This window comes from Macrosteles quadrilineatus, unplaced genomic scaffold, assembly GCF_028750875.1.
Source record: "Macrosteles quadrilineatus isolate MER2022 unplaced genomic scaffold, UCM_ALF_1.0 Scaffold_3__2_contigs__length_128488019, whole genome shotgun sequence".
Taxonomy (NCBI): domain Eukaryota; kingdom Metazoa; phylum Arthropoda; class Insecta; order Hemiptera; family Cicadellidae; genus Macrosteles; species Macrosteles quadrilineatus.
Genome location: NW_026542596.1, coordinates 66,316,090 through 66,337,014, shown reverse-complemented (window position 1 = coordinate 66,337,014; position 20,925 = coordinate 66,316,090). Strand labels below are relative to the sequence as shown.

The 20,925-nt window shown below is 32.0% G+C and overlaps 1 protein-coding gene across 2 annotated transcripts in view; it reads left to right on the top strand.

Annotated features, from left to right (window-relative positions):
- Positions 1 to 20,925, top strand: part of LOC128990338 (gamma-1-syntrophin-like) — a 134,531-nt gene that overhangs the window by 40,112 nt on the left and 73,494 nt on the right. For both annotated transcript variants that reach the window (XM_054412676.1, XM_054412677.1), the window contains exon 2: positions 15,852 to 15,919. In XM_054412676.1, coding sequence (XP_054268651.1) covers positions 15,857 to 15,919 — 63 coding nt within the window. In that variant the 5' untranslated portion in view covers positions 15,852 to 15,856. The remainder of the gene's footprint in view (positions 1 to 15,851; positions 15,920 to 20,925) is intronic.

Here is a 20,925-nt window from a genome sequence, read left to right as displayed (position 1 = left end):
ACATCATTTGGTCTAAAACAAAAGTCCCTTTGAGTTTGAATTAGCTTCTAGCTTCAAAGCATGTGCACAATACTTGAATACCTTCAAGTATTACTTTTGACAAAATAACCAATTATATTAGTAGATTCTTTTAAAGTATATCGCAAGCTTTGTAAATACTGTAATATGAGATCGTTTAAAAACTCTATTACGTGAATTCAATTATTTAGCATTCATTATTTCAGGAAATATTTCTACGTGCTTTTAGTATAACGTTATAGTGTATAACGTACAACTTTATGATACAAACTTTATTAAGTCTATGTAACTTTTATGTGTCCATTTTTTACTGATGTCTTTTTTTTACATAAATATTTACCATAAAGTAATACAATTACTTAACAATGCTTAACGTGAAACTTTACGTGTTTTTGTAGTATGGATTTTGGATTCATGTTGACATTTTCTGTCCATCAATAATATACATTTCCATTTATTATAACCTACTGTGCTTACTAGTAGGTTCTTTAGAAAATTCAGTTGAAGAAGAATTAAATATATATAATTTATACAAACTTTTTAAAAGTTGATCTATCTTTAATATTTGCAAGTATTTTTGATTGATTGGAAAGAGGTCGACTCTAGTTCCTGGCACCATTGAACATAGATTTTTGTACATTCATCTATATATTAATAGACAAGCATGTTTTTAAGCCTTTTTTGTATATGTGCAGGATTCCTTCATAAATTAAAATAGGCTCAAAAATAAGTAAAAAAAAAAAAATTTTAAATTTAAAAAATTTACACGGACCTTATGGGTTGCCATGCTGGTGACGAAATAATAACGCAATATAAACAGAAACCCCCCCAAAATTGAATGAAATTTCAATCATGTTTTATTTACAGAGTAAAGTGAAAATAAAGAAGTCTGTTCATTTCATATTTTTTCGAGTTTTCGACCACTGGACGACCTCTAGTTAGAATTATTATACAAAATGTTACAACATGAAATGCAACTACGTGAACGGAAATGTACAAGTAAATGTATAAATGTCGGTAAGTGAGCGCGGGCGTTGCCAAGTACCTCTTGACGGGGTCAATACAGGTCAAATGGCAAGAATTACATGTGTGAACAAGATAACGTCATCCTTTAGTATAGTATACTTGATATATTTTTGGATAAATTATATCTCAGATTGTTTCAGAGTAGTAAATTTACGTTGTGCTGCATGCGGTTATTCTGAAACATACAAAAAAAAACTAGAGTATTCTAAGGGAATATACAGAATTCTGCCAATTACTCCATAATTCGGCCTCAGATTGGTATATTTTGAGTTTTTTCCTATAGTAGTAGTCCTAACTGTCAAAATAACTCATTCTCCTCTCTCTTTGTTGATTAACACAATCATTTATTATTTGATGTACAATAGTCAACTACTTAGACTATGTTTGCAGTAAAACGTGCAAATAATATTCGATATGTTAATATGTCAACTTAATTACTTATTCCTGTTCAGTAATTATCTTATTAAAGAACAACATTAATTTAACTAATTTACTAATTGAAAACAAACAGTTACAATCAAACTAGTTACATTATATACATCTTCAAAATTTTAAGATTGCAAACATTCAATGACAAAATAAACCATCCCGGTACTTGATGAGGAAATACGTTTAATAAAGAAACAGTTGCAACATATGTTTTTTGTCTTTCATTTACCCCTAATTATTGATGGTTTAAAAATCATCAATAAATAGGGACAAATGTAAATGAAATGTAAATGAAAGACAAAAAAACTTAAATGAACATGTGATAACAAGAAGGGGGCATTTTGGAAAAACAAAAATAACAAAAGTATATAACATAATTCTGGTTCAGAACATATATACTTTGCAACATATCTCCAGTTATGTAAACGAAAAAAAAGCATTTTCATCTGCCAAAGCAATTGCATCCTCTAAGGAGAAAGACGTACAGTAGTACGGAATTAAAATGTTGACACTCTTTGACAATTTAGGTGATTTCTAAAAGCTTAGGATAGTTTTAAGTTTTAGGCCAGTTCGCATATAAGACGTAGGCGAAGTCTCAGTCACAATGCGGCTCTGTGATTGGTCGATAGACGTTGACCTCGGGGTTAATTACCACCACACTCTAGTGTCTTACTTACAAGTCAGCTTTATACAGTCTCTACTGGTGAATATCCTACCTAAAAATACCAAGTAATTTAAAAAAATAATAACTATACAGTACAGATATTTTGTACAATTTTGTGTTTGTCATCACCGTTGTGATTTTATAAAACTTTTTGAGTAAGGGAACGGTCTGAATCCTGGCACTCCTACACATGTATAACGCCAATGTTTTGTCAGATAACACCATTAATAAGTCTGAAGACAAATGGTCGAATGACATCTGAGTTTAGAATCCATCCTGGTTGGAATCGAACCGGAGAACTTAAGATTCGAAAGCAAGCACTGTAATAATTCATCTACTCATATTTGTTATCCTTTCGTGGACGTGCGCCTCCATCCATGAAAAATATCCGATATTCAAAATCTGCCAAAAAGCATTGAATTTATCAAAGAGTGAATAAGTTGTTTGGGATTACATTTTGACCCCTATATATTAGCGTATACTCCATCCATAACCTGAATGTATGGGTTAGGTGTTTTAAAACAGTAAAGGTAACTAAACATAACATTTTAACTTTACTTAAGCCGCGCATTTTTGGAATTGTTAATTATTTTTAAAATAAACTAAATATTTTTTGTTATTCTGCTTTATCATAGTAGGGCAGACATAATATACATAAACTCAATCGTATTTGTATATATTGTAAGTCACTGACCTAATATCTTTGTATTTATCAGTTGTATGTGATTTATTTGAGACTGTCATTAACGAAATTAAACTTTAAAATAACAGTAAACACGCAAAATCAATATAAGATTGTGGTACGGCAACGTTTTGGTTGTAGGGTTTCGTAGTGCTATTTATTTCTGTAAATTATTTGGCTCAAAACCCAACCAGGATGTTTGCCAAAACAAAAAAGTACGTAATTTATTTTTACCATACCCAGTGAATAAAACCACACATCTAAACAAAACAACGCATTATCATTGAAGCTATTTCCACTTCAGCTGTCATACGTTTTCGCTGAGATGGTTTAAACTTACGTTCTCTGCTATATTTCTGGTTCCACTTCATGGTGCTATACCCTTCTAGTGAAAATTATTTACTCCCAGCACTTTGAAAGGTCGTACAGTTGTTGTTACTTATCGCTATATGTTTATGATGAATAACGTTCACCACTTGCGTAAGTTAGCTCTTCCATCTTCTTACTTTAAACCTGTACTATTTAAAAATGTGAAAATATATTTTTCTTTAACTATAGTATTTTTTTATTTTTTTCGCTTAAAATGTTAACATTGTGACAATATTGTTTATTCTACTTCATCTACTCTATGGATTTTTACTTTTGCAATAATGTAATGGCAAGGAAATGCGTATTAAGTAGGTGGAAATATGAATAGTACTTTGATAGAAGTAAAATAACCTAAGTAGTGACAATAGGAGAAAGAGACGCCACTTCCGGCATTTTTTGGCCCAGAACTTTTAAAATTTTCGGCGAAAAAAATGTCCGAAGCCCCAGGAGCTTTTTTTGGCCACTTTTCTTAAGGACCCAGCTCTCGACCTATACACCCATATATCAATTTTTTACTTTTTTAATACTGAAAAACACGTCTGGAAATGGTGAGCTTTTTTTGACCACTTTTTTAAAAATCCAGCTCTTGGCCTATACACCCCTATATAAATGTTCAATACCATTATATAAAACCATTACTATTTCAAATCCACATCCATCCACATGTATATTCTCAAAATCGATTGAGGTTTGTACGCGAACTCGGGCGCGCTCCCGGCCGCGGGCACTGCCACACGGATCAAGTGAAGCGGTCATGCGACTGGGGAATCCCCAGGTGGCGAGAGTCTATATATAGAAGTGACATCCGGGTGGTATTTCATTCATGAGCGTGATGCTGACTTGTACACTGTGTCCCGCCTCGCTGTCCAAGAAGAGCAATTTGGTCCGTCATTACAAGTTAATACACCAAATGAAGGTGAAACTGTGCAAGGTTTGTGATTTAATCTGTGATAATAATGTGGCTCTAAAATTGCATATATTACAAAGGCATAAGAATTGTAACTTTTGTAAAAAAAATGTTGTTGGTCATTTTAAAAGACATGTCAATTCTTGCAATAAATGTCCATATACAATGATTAAATTTGTTTGTGAATCGATTAGAGCTGAACTTAAAAATACTCTTCAATCTTGTCCTGTGCCAATAAAATGGACTTTAGTTAGGAGAATCAAATTTATAAAATGTTCAGTGGATCAAAATGGAAAATTAGTTAATGAGAAAGAATGTATTGCAGATTTTAGAAGCCTTACCACCTTAACTATTGAGAAGAGAGATTTAAAGTCTCAAATTGACAATGCTCTTTTAAAGATTGACACTTCCATGCACAGATATCAAGCCGAAGGTAGTGGACTGATTTATAACCATACTAAATATTGGCAGTTGCATGTTTACAAGTATAAGCCCTTAACTCCAAAGTCATATATCCCCACACCAGAGAGTATTAAATCGAAACATGCAGTTCTAAATATAAGAAATGTTGACAATAAATGCTTCCTTTGGTCAATTTTAGCAGTTTTAAATCCAAGGAATGCTAAAAATGAAAATGCTAATAGAGTCTCCAATTACGTACCACATGAAAGTCAGCTGAATATGTCAAACATAAAGTATCCCGTGAAATTAGCTGATATAGATAAATTTGAAAAACAAAATAATATAAGTGTTAATGTATTTGGGCTTGAAGATGATAAATGTATATATCCATTAAGAACAACTAAACTGAATAGTAATACTCATGTAGATTTATTATTATTACAAGAAGGTCGTAAATCACATTATTGTTTAATTCGTGATTTTAATAGGTTAATGTTCCACTCTACAAAACATAACAATAAGAAGCATTTTTGCAAGTTGTGTTTGCAACATTTTTACACTAATGATAAATTGGAGCGTCATATAACATATTGTAAAAACTTTGATGCCCAACGAGTGGAAATGTCTAAACAAGATACATTACAATTTAAAAATTATAAATATCAACTTAAAGCCCCATTTGTGATTTATGCAGATTTTGAATGTTTTATAAACTCAAACAATCATACTCCATCTGGATTTGCATTCGTTGTAGTGAAAGAGTCTAAGATTATTTCTGAAGAGTTATATAGTGGTGAAAATGTTATGGACGTGTTTTTCAAAAGGTTGTTTGAGACTTATGACTTCATTAAAAGTCAAATGGCGATATATATTCCTCTTGTAATGACTCCTGAACAAGAGGCATCTTTCCAAAACTCAACGCATTGTCACATTTGTGAAAAGCCCCTATATTTTGATAGGGTACGTGATCATTGTCATTCATCTGGCCGTTACCGTGGAGCTGCCCATAATGATTGTAATTTAAACTATAAAGTAACAAAGAAAATACCAGTATTCTTCCATAACTTGAAAAATTATGATGGACATTTAATAATGCAACACTTGGGAAAGTTTGATCGTAAATTAAATTGCATAGCCAAGGATATGGAAAAGTATATTTCATTCTCAGTTGATGATTTAGTATTTTTGGATTCCTATAACTTTCTGTCCCTTCCATTATACAAATTAGCTTCCAATTTAAATACATTTAGATTCATAGACAATCCACTACTACAACGTAAAGGTGTATTTCCCTATGAATACATGACGGGACCAGATAAGTTTGCAGAGTCTCTACCTCCAATTGAAAAATTTTACAGTACTCTAACTAAAGAACATATCTCTCCCATTGAATATGAACATGCTAAAAATGTATGGTCCCATTTTAATATAAATAATTTACAAGAATATCATGATTTATATCTTAAAACAGATGTATTGCTACTGGCTGATGTCTTTGAGACATTTAGAGACCTGTGTTTAAAGGATTACAAACTTGACCCCGTACATATGTATTCACTCCCTGGACTAACATGGGAGGCCTGTCTTAGAATGACTGGTATAAAATTACAATTATTTCAAGATATTGACATGCATTTGTTCATAGAAAGTGCAATCAGAGGAGGAGTCAGTATGATTTCCACACGTTACGCTAAAGCCAATAATAAATATATGGGCGAACATTATGATCCCAATCAAGAAAGTGTGTATTTAATATATTTAGATTGTAACTCGCTATACTCTACAGCTATGTGTGAGACACTACCCGTGGATGGATTCTGTTGGACTAATGAGATAGACTACAAATATAATCAAAATGATGAGTTTGGATACATTTTAGAAGTTGATTTAAAATATGATAAAAACTTACATGATTTACATAATGTCTATCCATTAGCACCTGAGAAAATGAATGGCAAATTAATACCTAATTTAAATGACAAAACTAAATATATTTTACATTATAAAGCATTACAAAAATATGAGGAATTGGGTTTGGTTGCTACAAAATACCATAGAATTTTAAAATTTAGACAATCAAAATGGCTTGCACCCTATATTAATTTTAATATTGAAAAACGCAAATGTGCTAAAAATGATTTCGAAAAAGACTTTTACAAATTGTTAAATAATAGTCTCTTTGGTCGAACAATTATGAATCAACGCAAGTTTCGTGATATATATCTCAAAGATGAGACACTATTAACAAAATATGTCACTAATCCAAGGTTTGACTGTAGCAAAAAGTTCGATAACAATTTACATGCTATACATTTAAATAAATTAGTTGTAAAGTTTAATAAACAAATATAATTGGGAATGACCATTTTAGATATTAGTAAAGTAATAATGTATGATTTTCACTATAATTATATGTCAAAATTTAAGAACAAAAGATTTCTTATGACAGATACAGATTCTTTAATGTATTCTATAGTTACAGAGGACTTTTACAAGGAAATAGAATGTGACTTGCACTATTTTGATACCTCTGGATATAGTAAAGACCATTTCTTATACTCTGATAAAAATAAAAAAGTCACTGGCAAGTTTAAAGACGAATTAGATGGTCATATTATGTATGAATATTGTGGTTTAAGACCAAAGTTATATTCTTATATTCCTCTAAAATGGTTAAATGAAGAAGACAAGCAAGCTTTAGAGGTGAAGAAAGCTAAAGGAGCTGATGGTGCCACAGTTAAACATCTCCTCAGACATCAACATTATTTGAACTGCCTTGCAACTGGGCAAGATTACTATGAGAATGTGACAAGGATAAAATCTACAAATCATCATCTTCAAACCTTGACCATGAACAAGAAAGTACTATCATTTGACGATGACAAGAGGATTATTCTAGAAGATGGCATCAATACTCTTGCACTTGGTCATTATAAAATTGATGTTCAATAAATTGTATGTGTAGATATATTTAATGATGCAAAATAAATGCAAATGTTAAAAAACTTCAGTCTTTTATTTATTTACCCTTACCATCCTCTTGATAGAATTGATCAAACATAAATCTATATTTGCCATTATTCTTTAACCTTTCTTTGTCTATTATAAAAAAGCCATATTTAGTTTTATCCCAACATTGATGACAGAGATTTTTAAATTGTTCAAATGAAAAGTCATTACCAACATGATTGTGATATACATGTTTTAAATTTAAATCATCTTGTTTGAATAATATTAGAAAATTTACATTATCACGTAAATGTTTGTGTACTTTGCTGTAAGATTGACACAAGTAAAAACTGTTAATATTTTTATGTCGACCCATTGAGAAAAATTGTGTAATATTTGGACTATTTATGTCATCAAATACAACAACTGACTGTGATTCGACATCATTTGGTGTAATTTCACAGTCAGTAAACGTGTGTAATTTCACTTCGTCACACAAACTAAATATTTCAATTATTTTTTTATATTTTTCTTGTTCTAAAGATTTTGATATTAAATATAAGTTTGTAAATTTTAATCCTTCCTTTTTCACAATTAAATTGTAAATTACAACCGTCTTCCCAATTCCACTTGGACCACAAATAACACACCGAATATTGGTAGGAAATAGACCCAACTTCTTTGATATATTTTCCTTAGTATGTACTATTTTAAATTTATGTTTTTGTTGAATAAAAGACATTTTTTTATATAATAAAAATGGTAAAAAATGATAATAAGAAAACATGTAAAAAAGGCAAAGGTTTATTCTTAAAGCCTTACAGGGGTCGAGGGTTATTGAATACTCTTATAAATAACCTTCCATTTAATTTGAAAATACCAACATATCAATACTGTGGACCTGGAACGAATATACGTGAGAATCTAGCTAAAAATGTACCTCCAAAAAATAAACTAGACTCTTATTGTAAAGAGCATGACATATTCTACATGAATAATCCTGATACTGCTGCTCGGAACAAAGCAGACATGAGATTAGCAGACTTAGCTTGGACTAGAGTTACAGCCAAGGATGCAAGTCTTGCTGAAAAAGCTGCTGCTTATGCCGTGACAAATTTGATGAAGGCTAAAGCAAAAATGGGAATGGGATTAAAATTTAATAAAAAAGATGGACAACTACCAGCTGTTAGAGGCCGCAAAAGACGTGCCTCACTTCCGGGGGGTGTACCTAAAAAACGAGCTAAAAAATCTAACACCAAGAGTAAAAGAGTGCGGAATAGTTAACTTAGACAGTTCATCTGGCACACATTGGACAGCATATCGTAAAAATAAAGATATTGTAATTTATTTTGACCCATTCGGAATCCAACCTCCAAAAGAAGTAATTAAATATTTTGAGGGATATAAAATATTCTATACAACTGATCAAATACAAGATTTAAATAGTTCTATTTGTGGAATTTTATGTTTATCATTCATAAAAAATTTTTGTTTATAAAAATGGATTCATTTACTATAACATTTTCGGGTACAGAGTCAGAGCTAAAGTCAGTGTTCTTTCCTCCCATAGAATTAAATGATGATTATGCAATTGGATTAGTAGATTTTCAAAGTTATAATTCTATATTTAATGTTAAAAAACCACTTAATACTTTAACATATTACAAAGTAGAGAAAATGACATTACCAAAGGGAGAGATCTCTGTCGATGATTTAAACCAGTTATTAGATGGTAAACTTAAAGTTATAATACATAAGAATGGAGAAGCATTAATTAATACTAAAGTCAAACTTTTATTCAAAGGGCTTATTCCAAAATTAAATCAACTTAAAGGCAACAAATTAACCATTGGAGAAGGTGATGATGTTTTCTATTATGACCACAAAGCTCCAGTTACAATAGAAATTTCTGAAGGAACATATGAGGTGGTTGAGCTTGCAAAGGAAATTCAAAAGCAAATCCCAGACTTTTTCCTTACAGCTAATAATAAAACTATGAAAGCGACATTACTTTCTAGCCACGTGTTTGATTTTACAAAACCATGTTTAGGGTCTGTTTTATTGGGATTTAAAGGTGTTTCTACTCCTGGTGTTCAGTTTGAATCTACAAATAAAATAAACATTAATAATGTAAATGTGATTAGAGTAAAATGTAATATTGCAAACGGGTCCTATTTAAATGGAAACAAATCACACACCATACATAGCTTTTATCCAGAAGCTCCTCCTGGCTACAAAATTATTGAAGTTCCAAGAAATATTATATATTTTCCTGTAAATAAGAGAAGTTTAGATGTTGTCAGTATTACATTTGCCGATCAGCATGACAAGGCAATTGACTTTAATGGAGAAGAAACTACAATTACTTGTCATATAAAAAAGATATGAGAATTTATAAGAATTTATCTATAAGTGTACAAAATGCTAGGTTCCTACGATCAATAGGACTAAAGTTAAAATTTTCTATTAATAAAAATGGAAGATTTTCTAGACGTTACAGGGAAATCCCAATTCGACGATAGTGTGGTTAAAATTACAAATCACTCCTATGTTCCCCATAACACTTTAGCAATAAATAATTCTGATGAAATTCGAATATGTATTAATAATCAAGATTTGCTAACTCTCCCATGTAGGAGTTATCTGTATATTAAGGGAGAAATTGAAAATCATGATAAAGGTCATTTTATAAATAATGCATTTGCATTCTTATTTGATGAAATTAGATATGAAGTCGCAGGTAAAGAAATAGACATTGTAAGAAACCCAGGAATTTCTAGTCTTATGAAAATATTGAGCTCTTACAATAAAACAACTAAATTGTCAAATGTGGCATTTGATTCTGACACGAATTTAAAAGAGTTCCATAAAGGTGGCAAGTTTAGTACTTGTTTGCCATTAGAACTGTTAATGGGTGTATTTGAGGATTTTAATAAGGTATTAGTAAATGTCAAACAAGAATTGGTGTTGAAAAGATCCAAAAATGATTTGAATTGTATATTAACAACCACTAGTGCTCCAGCCAGTGGTACTGCTGATGCAATTCCCAAAATTACACTTAACTCAATTCAATGGGTGATGCCACATGTAATACCATCAGATGGGGAGAAGTTACAATTACAAAAGATGTTACTGCAAAATAAAAATTTGCAAATTGCATTTAGAAGCTTAGAGTTGCATGAACTTCCATCATATCCCAATACTACAAGACATACATGGTCAGTAAAGACGTCTTCAAGTTTGGAGAAGCCTAGGTATATTATATTTGGTTTCCAAACAGCTAGGGATAATAGTGCACGAAAAAGAACTGATGAATTTGATCACTGTAAGTTAAAAAATCTCAAAGTATTTCTAAACTCTGAATATTATCCTTATAGTGATTTAAATCTCGACTTTGAAAATGGAGATGTCTCTAAAGCTTATGAGATGTTTATGAGGTTTAGAGAGACTTACTATAATACTATCCCAGATCCTATGATTAGTAGGGCCGAGTTTATGAAGAAATATCCACTAATTGTAATAGACTGTTCTAGACAGAACGAAACAGTGAAGGAAGGAATTGTTGATATTAAATTAGAGATTGAAACTGCAGAAAATGTACCAGCAAATACATCTGCATATTGTTTGATTATACATGATAAAGTGTTTGAGTACAATCCTTTGTCAAATGAGATAAATAAAATGTAAATAAAAGATGAAAAACATTCAACAAGAATTGGTTGACTCTGCAAATCAAATACGAGAGAAATATAGAGCTTTAAAACGTGGCAAGTTTCTAGAGGCTGAAGAGAGGTTTCAAACATTCCAACCTTTAATAGAGCCATTACAAGAATTAAAAAAAATCGCATCAGAGAGGCCTCGAATGGAGATTCTCCCAATGACTCCATCTAGAATACCAATAATACCAAGATTACAACCATTACAGCAATCCACCCCACAGAAATTAGATTTTGGTCTTTTAGCATCAGACTATTTAGGAAATTACCTCAGTAAAAGTAGTATGACAGACACTACATATGGTATTAGACGAGAAGCAAATAAATTTTTTATTGGAAATAAGGAAGTTGATATTGCCAATGATGATGTTACAATTGCAAATAAAACCTACAAGGGGACAAAAGGTTTGTGGCAATTGTTAACTTTAAAAGAACCTGAGGATTATACTCCGGCTGATTTGCAAAATTATAAAGAGATTTTGGAAGCTACAAATGGACATTTAAAGAGTTACAAAGATGGTGCACCAATTTCAAGTAATAGACATACTAAATATCTTAATATAATTAAACCTCTTTTTAAATCTGTTGGTGAAGGTTTGAGACAAGTGACTGGTAATAAAATAGACTATATTTATTGGGATGATCCTAATGAGCTTGTAGATAGGTTAAGACTTCTTTGGCTAAGTCGCCAAGCCGGTAACTCAGGAGTGGATAATGAAATAGATTCCATTATTGAGGAATTGAGAGAAAGTGGAATTATTTATTAAATAAAAATATGTTTATAGATAAATTTTATCGTTTATATAATCCATATAATAAGCCTGCAGAACCTAGGGCTAGTAATGAACCTACTTTAAATTTACAAGACGATAGTTGGAATGGTTTAAACTGTAAAATTGGTAATGTTAAAGATGGGGAGTTTGTAGATGATGTATCAACTTTGGGACAGACATTAACTAGAAAAGGTGATGTCTTCTTACAAGGTAAAACTAAATATGAGTTTTTAGAATCTAAGAATAAAAATTGGAATGCTAAAAAACAGAAAATTACTAATGTGGAAAAGGGTAAAAGTTTAGATGATGTGCCCACTTTACAACAGACTTTAATACGAAAAAAAGATGGTAAATTTGTACAAGACGATAATAATTATGAATTTTTAGAATCAGAGAATGGTGTTTGGAATGCTAAGAAACAAAAACTTAGCAATTTGATGGAAGGTACAGATAGTAAAGATGCTGTGAATGTTTCACAAGTTCCAAAAATGGAAGTAGGCTATTGGAATTTTAATAATAAAAGTTTAGTACGTGTTAAACCTGCCATTGATGACACTGACTGTGTTACAAAAGAACAGACTATAACTTATAATAAAAAACTACATTGTTGGGATGCCAAAAATCAATTCATAAGAAATCTACCAGAGGGGGAACATTCGGATGATATTTGTCTAATGTCACAATCTATGCATTACGATGGATCAAAATTTGTATATGGAGAAAAAAATTTTAATTTGATGGAATATAATCCTGATTTATTAGTTGCTGACCCCACATCTTTGAGTGGATTTAAGTATATAGATAATAGACCATATATACCAGAAAACTATGTATTTAAAAGAATGGAAGATAATCTATTGATTGGGGCTAATGGTGATGTATTTAGAGTTACAGGAAAGGATGATGTTATAAAAAATGAATGAAATTGCATACGAACTTCATAAACCTGCAAGAAAGAATTTCATTAGAAGGTCTTTCAAAGTATTAGGTATAAATGAAACCGTACAAATAGATTTAATTGATATGCAAAACTATGCTAGAGAAAATTCTGGCAATAAATATATTTTAACTTTAATAGATACATTTTCTAAAAAAGCTTATGCTGCTCCACTAAAGAATAAGACTGGGTTAGTGGTTACAGAAGCCATTAAAACCATTCTACCAAAGGGGGTTAAAAACATTCAATCTGACAATGGAAAAGAATTTTTTAATCAATATTTTAGCAAACTAATGAAAAAATTAAATATTAATCACTATCACACATTTTCTACAACTAAGGCTGCAATTGTGGAGAGGTTTCAGAGAACTTTAAAGAATTGGTTATATAGGGAATTTAGTGCTCAGGGAAGTTATAAATGGTTGGATTTACTTCCAAAGTTAATTCGAAAATATAATAATAAAGTGCATAGATCTATAGGAATGAAGCCTAACCAAGTGAATATTAAGAATAGTAAATATGTGCATGAGAGGTTGACTTCTAAAGTAGTGCAAGTTAAGAAGCCAAGATATAAGGTAGGTGATAGCGTAAGGATTTCCAAGTATAAACATGTTTTTAGTAAAGGATATACTCCGAATTGGACAGGTGAGCTATTTACAATAGTAGAAGTTAAGAATACAAAGCCTGTGACTTATATCTTGAAAGATGAAAATGGCAATATAATCAGGGGAGGCTTCTATACAGAGGAGTTGTTAAAGACCAAGTATAAAGACATGTATTTGGTAGAAAAGGTAATTAAGAGGAAGGGTGATTTATTGTATGTCAAATGGCTTGGATTCCCAAGTAGCCAGAACTCATGGATTTCCACTAAGGATGTCCAAGGGAGCGCGCCATGAGCCGGGAGCACGCCCGGTTCACGTGCAAATCTCAATCGATTTTGAGAATATACATGTGGATGGATGTGGATTTGAAATAGTAATGGTTTTATACAATGGTATTGAACATTTATATAGGCTTGTATAGGCCAAGAGCTGGATTTTTAAAAAAGTGGTCAAAAAAAGCTCACCATTTCCAGACGTGTTTTTCAGTATTAAAAAAGTAAAAAATTTATATATGGGTGTATAGGTCGAGAGCTGGGTCCTTAAGAAAAGTGGCCAAAAAAAGCTCCTGGGGCTTCGGACATTTTTTTCGCCGAAAATTTTAAAAGTTCTGGGCCAAAAAATGCCGGAAGTGGCGTCTCTTTCTCCTATTGTCACTACTAACCTATGTACATTAAAATGTTGTATTTTTTCAATAATACTATTTTTATTAGTAACAACCAACAAAATTAACATAAACAACACACTTGCTTATTTTTTAAGATCCAGTGTATGTTTACAAAACGCATATATAGTGTAACTTACTGCCGAGAGTTCAATTTGTATCTCCAGTCGGGTCAGACCATTACCGGTCATGGCCATTGTAACATCTCGTGCAGCGGTAACTATGGTTACCATGGGTTCTGGCGCACACCGCTGGGAGTGCCGTGTAGTTACGTAGCGCGTGAGCAGTAACTACATGGCGCTCCCAGTGATGTGCGCCAGAACCTATGGTAACCTCAGCACAGCTGACGGTCTATATTTAATTCTATTTGTCTATGATATGTATACAAACACACACATATATTTACTAACTTGTACGACAGCATACGAGTAATATCAAATAGTGGTGGAAGACATATTTGTTATTGGATCCGTATAATGTTTCCTATAGGTTATATTTTGTTATATGGTTTTTATAATATAGGAGTTATGTGATGGACATTGTAAGCCATTCAACCCAACAACCTTGCAGCAAGGTGTAGAAGCTAATATCACCCCAGTCAGGCTATATTTTCCCTTTTCACTCACCCAGTCCGTCTGTCTTGGATCCACTTGAATGGCTTCCTTATCTCTCGTAAGCTCTAAAGACCTCTTTCATATCAGAGGCCTCTTTGTCCACAAGTGTTATTCACGAGTGTTATTTTCATGTTATAACACTATTGATGAAACTCGGATGTTTGGATACTGATATGCATATTTAGCCAACAAAATGTTTAGCCTCTGAAATGTGTCAGTTTTTAAAAACTCACAATGTAGTTAATTTTTTTTTAGTTAGTTTCATTATTAGTTCTAATTAAATGTCTACAATTCATTTTGTTTGTGAAATTTTGAGCTATTTTTTACCATCTTTGAAACTTAGGTAAAGTTACAAAATTAATTAACAAAAGACATTTAGACAATTCTTGACTACAACAATAAAAAATACATTAAGTTTCGCCCTTCAATTTTAGTATAATATCTTATTGAGAATTTAATATGAAAAGGGGTTTCGTTCTTGAAACTTGTGTAATCTAATATGAATCCTACAAAGTGATAATGGAATCAATTGCAAATGAGGGTATTTCTAGGGTAGAAGTTGTATTAGTTTTCGGATTCCATTTGTTCCACGTTCACTTGGCGACATTTTTAATATTGTGATTCAACATATCAACAGTTCAATTTCAAGTGGAAATTACGTTTCTTAGTTTAAGTTTAGCAACAAAAATATTCTAGCCACGATTTTAATATTTAAATATTTAATATTTAACCACGAGCATAGTGTGTTGCAGCAGGACATTTTTCTTTCTTTTATATAGAGTTTTCAATCACGCTGCATTCAATTATCCATTATAGAAAACATATAACCAATCAATTATAGCATCAGTTGTGACCCTACAAACAATCATAGGGAAACAAGGTTCAAAAGGAACTAACCTCATGTGTTGCACTCCTGTCAATGTTTTCTTTATGTAGAAATGACTGTATAGCTGTTCCATACTTATGTCTATTTCAGCATCCAGAGGAGTAGATGAAAACAAAACATCATGAGTTGACTTGTGTTGAATTCAGATAACACGTTTCTTAATGTATAATGTTAGGCCTACCAATAACGGTATTTTTATGTAAGATATTTTTTCAGGAGCGATGCGAATCAACATGAGAGCGATGGCCACTCCAATCATGGAGGAAGTGGACAATAATTTAAAGGTAAGATAATAATATATTTTCCATACATTTTTAATAATAAAGTTTCCCAAAACTGTAGAATGTGATATAATTTACAGATATATTTAGTTGCTTGCTGGATCTGACTGTATCTTATATTTTTATTTCGTCCTAAACTGAAATAGTTATAAATTATAATCCATCTATAAATGATAAATTTTCATTGATTTTAAAAAGTTTTTCATATTTTTTTCAAATGTAACACAAAGTAAATATCCAAATATTTGCAAATCCTAGTTTAATTATCTTAAATGTATATCTGATATATGTTTTGAAAATGGAAAAATTACCTTTGGAACGATATTGCTAAATAAATTACACCTATAAAATAATATTTTATTTTATTTTATACGTTATCTGCGTGAATTAGTTAATGTTTAGTATCAACTGGAATCAAATGTCAAATCTGTGTCCTAAATCGACCTTACTTGAAATCGAACCAGCGAATTACAGATTTAAAGGCGAAAGCTCTAACCATTAGGCTAGACATTCCACTATACAAATCAGTAGTATTATTAATAACTGCAGAAGTAAAAGAATTTATCTATAGGTTGTAAAACTGTTACATGCTTTTTTTGTTGAAGAATGTTTACAATTTAAGTCAACATGAGAGCGATGGCCACTCCAATCATGGAGGAAGTGGACAATAATTTAAGTAGGAACTGTTAACTAAAAAATCACTACAGTTCCCCTCCGTAGCACGACTGCTAAAGGAGGCAAAGCACGTTAAGTTGAACATTAAACATCGTGACTTACGATTGAGGTTTCGCCTCGGTGGAAGAAACGCCATATGTTTGCGGCGATAACGTCGATATCTGGATCGCATTCGTTTCTCGCGTTAATTACAAGCGCCATGTCCAGAGATCGCTTATCATCTCTCGGTTCATTTACTTGACTTAATTAAACACAACTTGATCAGCTGGGCCTGGGTTGTATCATTGACTTTGGATAGTGCAAGTAAACTTTGCATCGTCAACTTTCAAGCACTGTACCGTTCACGATGACGCATCCTACAATCATATCAATTCATACTTGGCTTAGAAAACCTACATTCGTGTGGTCGCTATTTCTAAATAAAGCATGAAAGTTAAGTAAAGTACTTAATGGGTTTTTGAGTTTCTGAATAAATCTTACAAGAAATGCTTTAAGCTTAGTCATGTAACCAGCTGATAAAAAAATTTTACGAATAGTGTTTCGCTTGAACTTTGTATAATAGTTTTCAAGCTAAGTTTTAAGCTAATTTAAAAACTATAAGATTCAATATGAAGTTGGTTATTAGTTGTGTATGCGTTGAATATGGATGATATTTTTGTATTATTCATATATATTTAGTATCGATACTGATAGACCTGTTGAAATAATAAGCTACTTGTTTAGTTTAAAAGCACACGGGGAAAATATACGCAGATAAGATAATCCGTCATAATCAACCCAGCAACAAGCAAGGCTAAGCGGATTATAAGCCTGCAGTGTTGTGTTGTTTTCTGTAAATCGTCTTTAGTTAACGAGCTGCTTGGCAATGCGTAATATTAGAACCTCTAAACTATGCAAACTTGCTTAAGTCATGAATATATTCCTACGTTTGTATTTGTAACAGATTTCTCAGTCATGAGTTGAAAGTTTTTTTTTAGCTTAAACACTTGGTAGAATTTAGAAATCCGTTTTATACCATGATAAATAAAAATGCACACAGCTCTAAAGCTATATAGGCTACAGGGTTTCTATAAAATAATGGTGCGGTTTTAACATCCTGTAAAACTGTTATAAGACAAATTAAATGACTTCTGTTGGTATCCCTGTATCTAGTAGCTCAAACAGTTTTGTTCACATTTGTTAAAACAGCTGTTTTGATTGTTGTACTATTCAAAACACTTCTTAATCAATAAGTTGAGTTTTTTCGACCAACATGTTTTCAGATCAGGAAAAAGCTAAGTGTGTATTGTTATTAAGTGAGTTAAAGTCAGTGACTTTAGTGCAGCGGGCATTTCGAAGAACATTCAATAAAGCTCCGCCTCATAAAAACAACATTAATCGTTGGAGTAAGCAATTTATAAACACTGGGTCAGTTAAAAAGCAAAGTAGACCTGGTAGACCACCAGTATCTAACCAGACAGTTGAAGACATCAGACTATCTTGTGTTAGAAGTCCAAAGAAATCCCTCCCTCGCCGTAGTCTTGAATTAGGAATACCTGTAAGTACTCTTCACAAAGTTTTACACAAAAGACTCCATCTTCATGCCTACAAAATTCAACTTCTTCAAAAAATAAAAACAACAGATTTGATAAAAAGAGCAGGATTCGCTACATTTATGTTGAACCAAATGGCAGAAAATGAATCATTTTTGAATGAAGTAGTTTTTTCAGATGAAGCCACATTTCACATCAGTGGTTGTGTTAATAGGCACAACGTAAGAATTTGGGGAGCTCAGCATCCTCATGAAACTTTTGAAAAGGAAAGAGACTCACCAAAAATAAACGTTTTGTGTGGCCTGTCCAGAGAAGAAGTAATTGGACCATTTTTCTTCGCTGAAAAAACTATCAATGGAAATGTTTACTTGGACATGTTAGAAAACTATTGTTTTCCTCTACTTGACGACATGGAAAATGCAAAAAGCCTTCATTTTCAGCAGGATGGAGCACCTCCACATTATAAAACAATTGTTTGAGATGCTTTAGATGTTAAGTTCACGAACAGGTGGATTGGAAGAGGCGGTCCTAAAGCATGGCCCCCAGGAGCCCGGACCTGACGCCATGCGATTTTTTTCTTTGGGGTCATGTAAAGAACATCGTATATGCTCAAAAAATTTGCAATTTGGACCACCTAAGGGAAAGAATCATTCATGCAGTTTCAACGGTGACAAAAGAAATGTTGCAAAATGTGTGGGCTGAAGTAGATTATCGTTTGGACGTCTGCAGGGCTAGGAATGGTGGCCATGTCGAGCTTTATTAAATATGTATAACATCTTTTTAATGTGAGGAATCCAATAAAATAAATAGTTTTTTTGTACTTCTTCTCGTTATCTTTTTATTTCATAATTAAACCGCACCATTATTTTATGGAAACCCTGTATTTTTAAAATATCAAAGGGCTACCTGTAGATTACTTATTTTCGACTAAAAGTATTCCCCAAAGAAAGTTTACTATCTATCCATATACTAATTACAATAAGGGTTTTATCAGTTACATCCCCTATTCACCCTTCGTACGATTGAGATGTCATTTTAAAGCTTATAATCCAGCGAATCTGCGCAATGTAACTAAAAAGGCAATATCCTGTAGGGCTTCGCCCCCCTAGCTTTTGATTTATTTCTAGATTTTGCTTTTAACTCCAGTGATGCTGACAAACTTGTAATTTAACAGCTCCTTCAGTTGGTTGTTTAACCACATTTATATAGGCTACATAAGAGTAGTAAATAAGAGACGGACGAAACAGTTAAGGAAAATTGGTATGCTATTTTTCATAATCGCAACATGATAGGAAAATCACTTTTCAGTCTTTATTAAGGGGCAGATCTAGATCTTTGAAAAGTGAAAAGGTGTTGCGTTATTGTTTTTACCTTTAAATTAAGTTTTGAACCCTACTAAAATGCTAAATTAAGTTGCTTTGTTTCGATGGTGGGATAAACCAAGAAAAGTTGTATTATGCAAGTTGCAGACAAAACTTTATAGGAAACATCCCTTCGATATGGACCAGCTGTGACCAGTCTTTTACGGAATATAGTTTTGATAAAACTCCATTGGGTATGCAATTTTCTATTAAAATTCTTATTTTCCATTGTGGTTATTTATACCAAGACATTTGGTGAGCATATAAAAGGGTTGCATTTTCAAGTTGGTGATAAAATGTTATTGTGAATAAAGAAAATGATATATTTTATAGAAACATTCTATATCTTTTGCTTAATTTAAAAGTTATTTTATTTTTGTATAACCTGCAACTTTACCATGGGAAAACAATGTATACGTCATGGTAGTAAAACAAAAAAAAAAGACCTTTACTTAAGCAAAGAGTGTTTGTTGCTAAAGTGATACACTCACATTTGCCACATGAATTATGCATACAGCCCTTCTGGCTCGATTATCAGTTAAACAATTTCGCCTGGAGAGTATTTGAAAGTCAATGTTTATGTACAAGATGCTAGCGACCGGGTTCACCTTCGGTAACCTTTTACATTGAAACCCGTCTTTGGCACAATCGATATAACAATCAGATGTTTGTCAAGTTGAATGCGAATAATACGATTTGAAATATTGATTGGTTTGTTCATTGTGGAGATATTCACGAGGTTACTAAGAAGGTTCTTCAATTAATAAAAAAAAAAATGTATCGTACTGGTTTTTAAAAAGATGTTTAACTAATGTTAAAAAGGAGCTCCAAAAATTTATCCTACATACAAAAGGCAAATTTTCCTTACAATAAGAAATCGTTGTTAGTTTTTATCAAATAATCCAGAGATGGTACCAGTCTGTAAGAGTCAGAGGGTGTTTTGATTTTTTTTACCATGGCACTTATAATATCAACCTACATGTGGATTTGAATTAAAGTTTTTTTACTCAATCGTGCATTTAATTATTTTTTCAAAGCCACCTTGAACTAATATTGTGTTAGTATGGAATAATAACTGTAGTTCACATTTATTTGTACTCATATTAATTTCGTGTATGGTTTATACAAAAAATATCATTGCTGAAAGATAAAAAGCAAAGTAAGGAAGATCTCCAGCTGTTATATCTGATAACATATCAAGATCTGTAAATTACATTACCTCTACGAGACCATCTCACTCCGTCTCGTGCTCAGCATTACTTCCAGCCTACTGGGAAACCCTGATGTAACCTACGCTGGATAGTTGTTGTCTGTTTCAACGCAAGAGACATTTTGTAAAAAGATTTTTGAGTGAAATTTATTAACAAAGTTATTTGCCCAACTCTCTAAAATGTTTGTGGATATTCCGGGATCGAACTTCCATAGTACGCTATTGAAATAA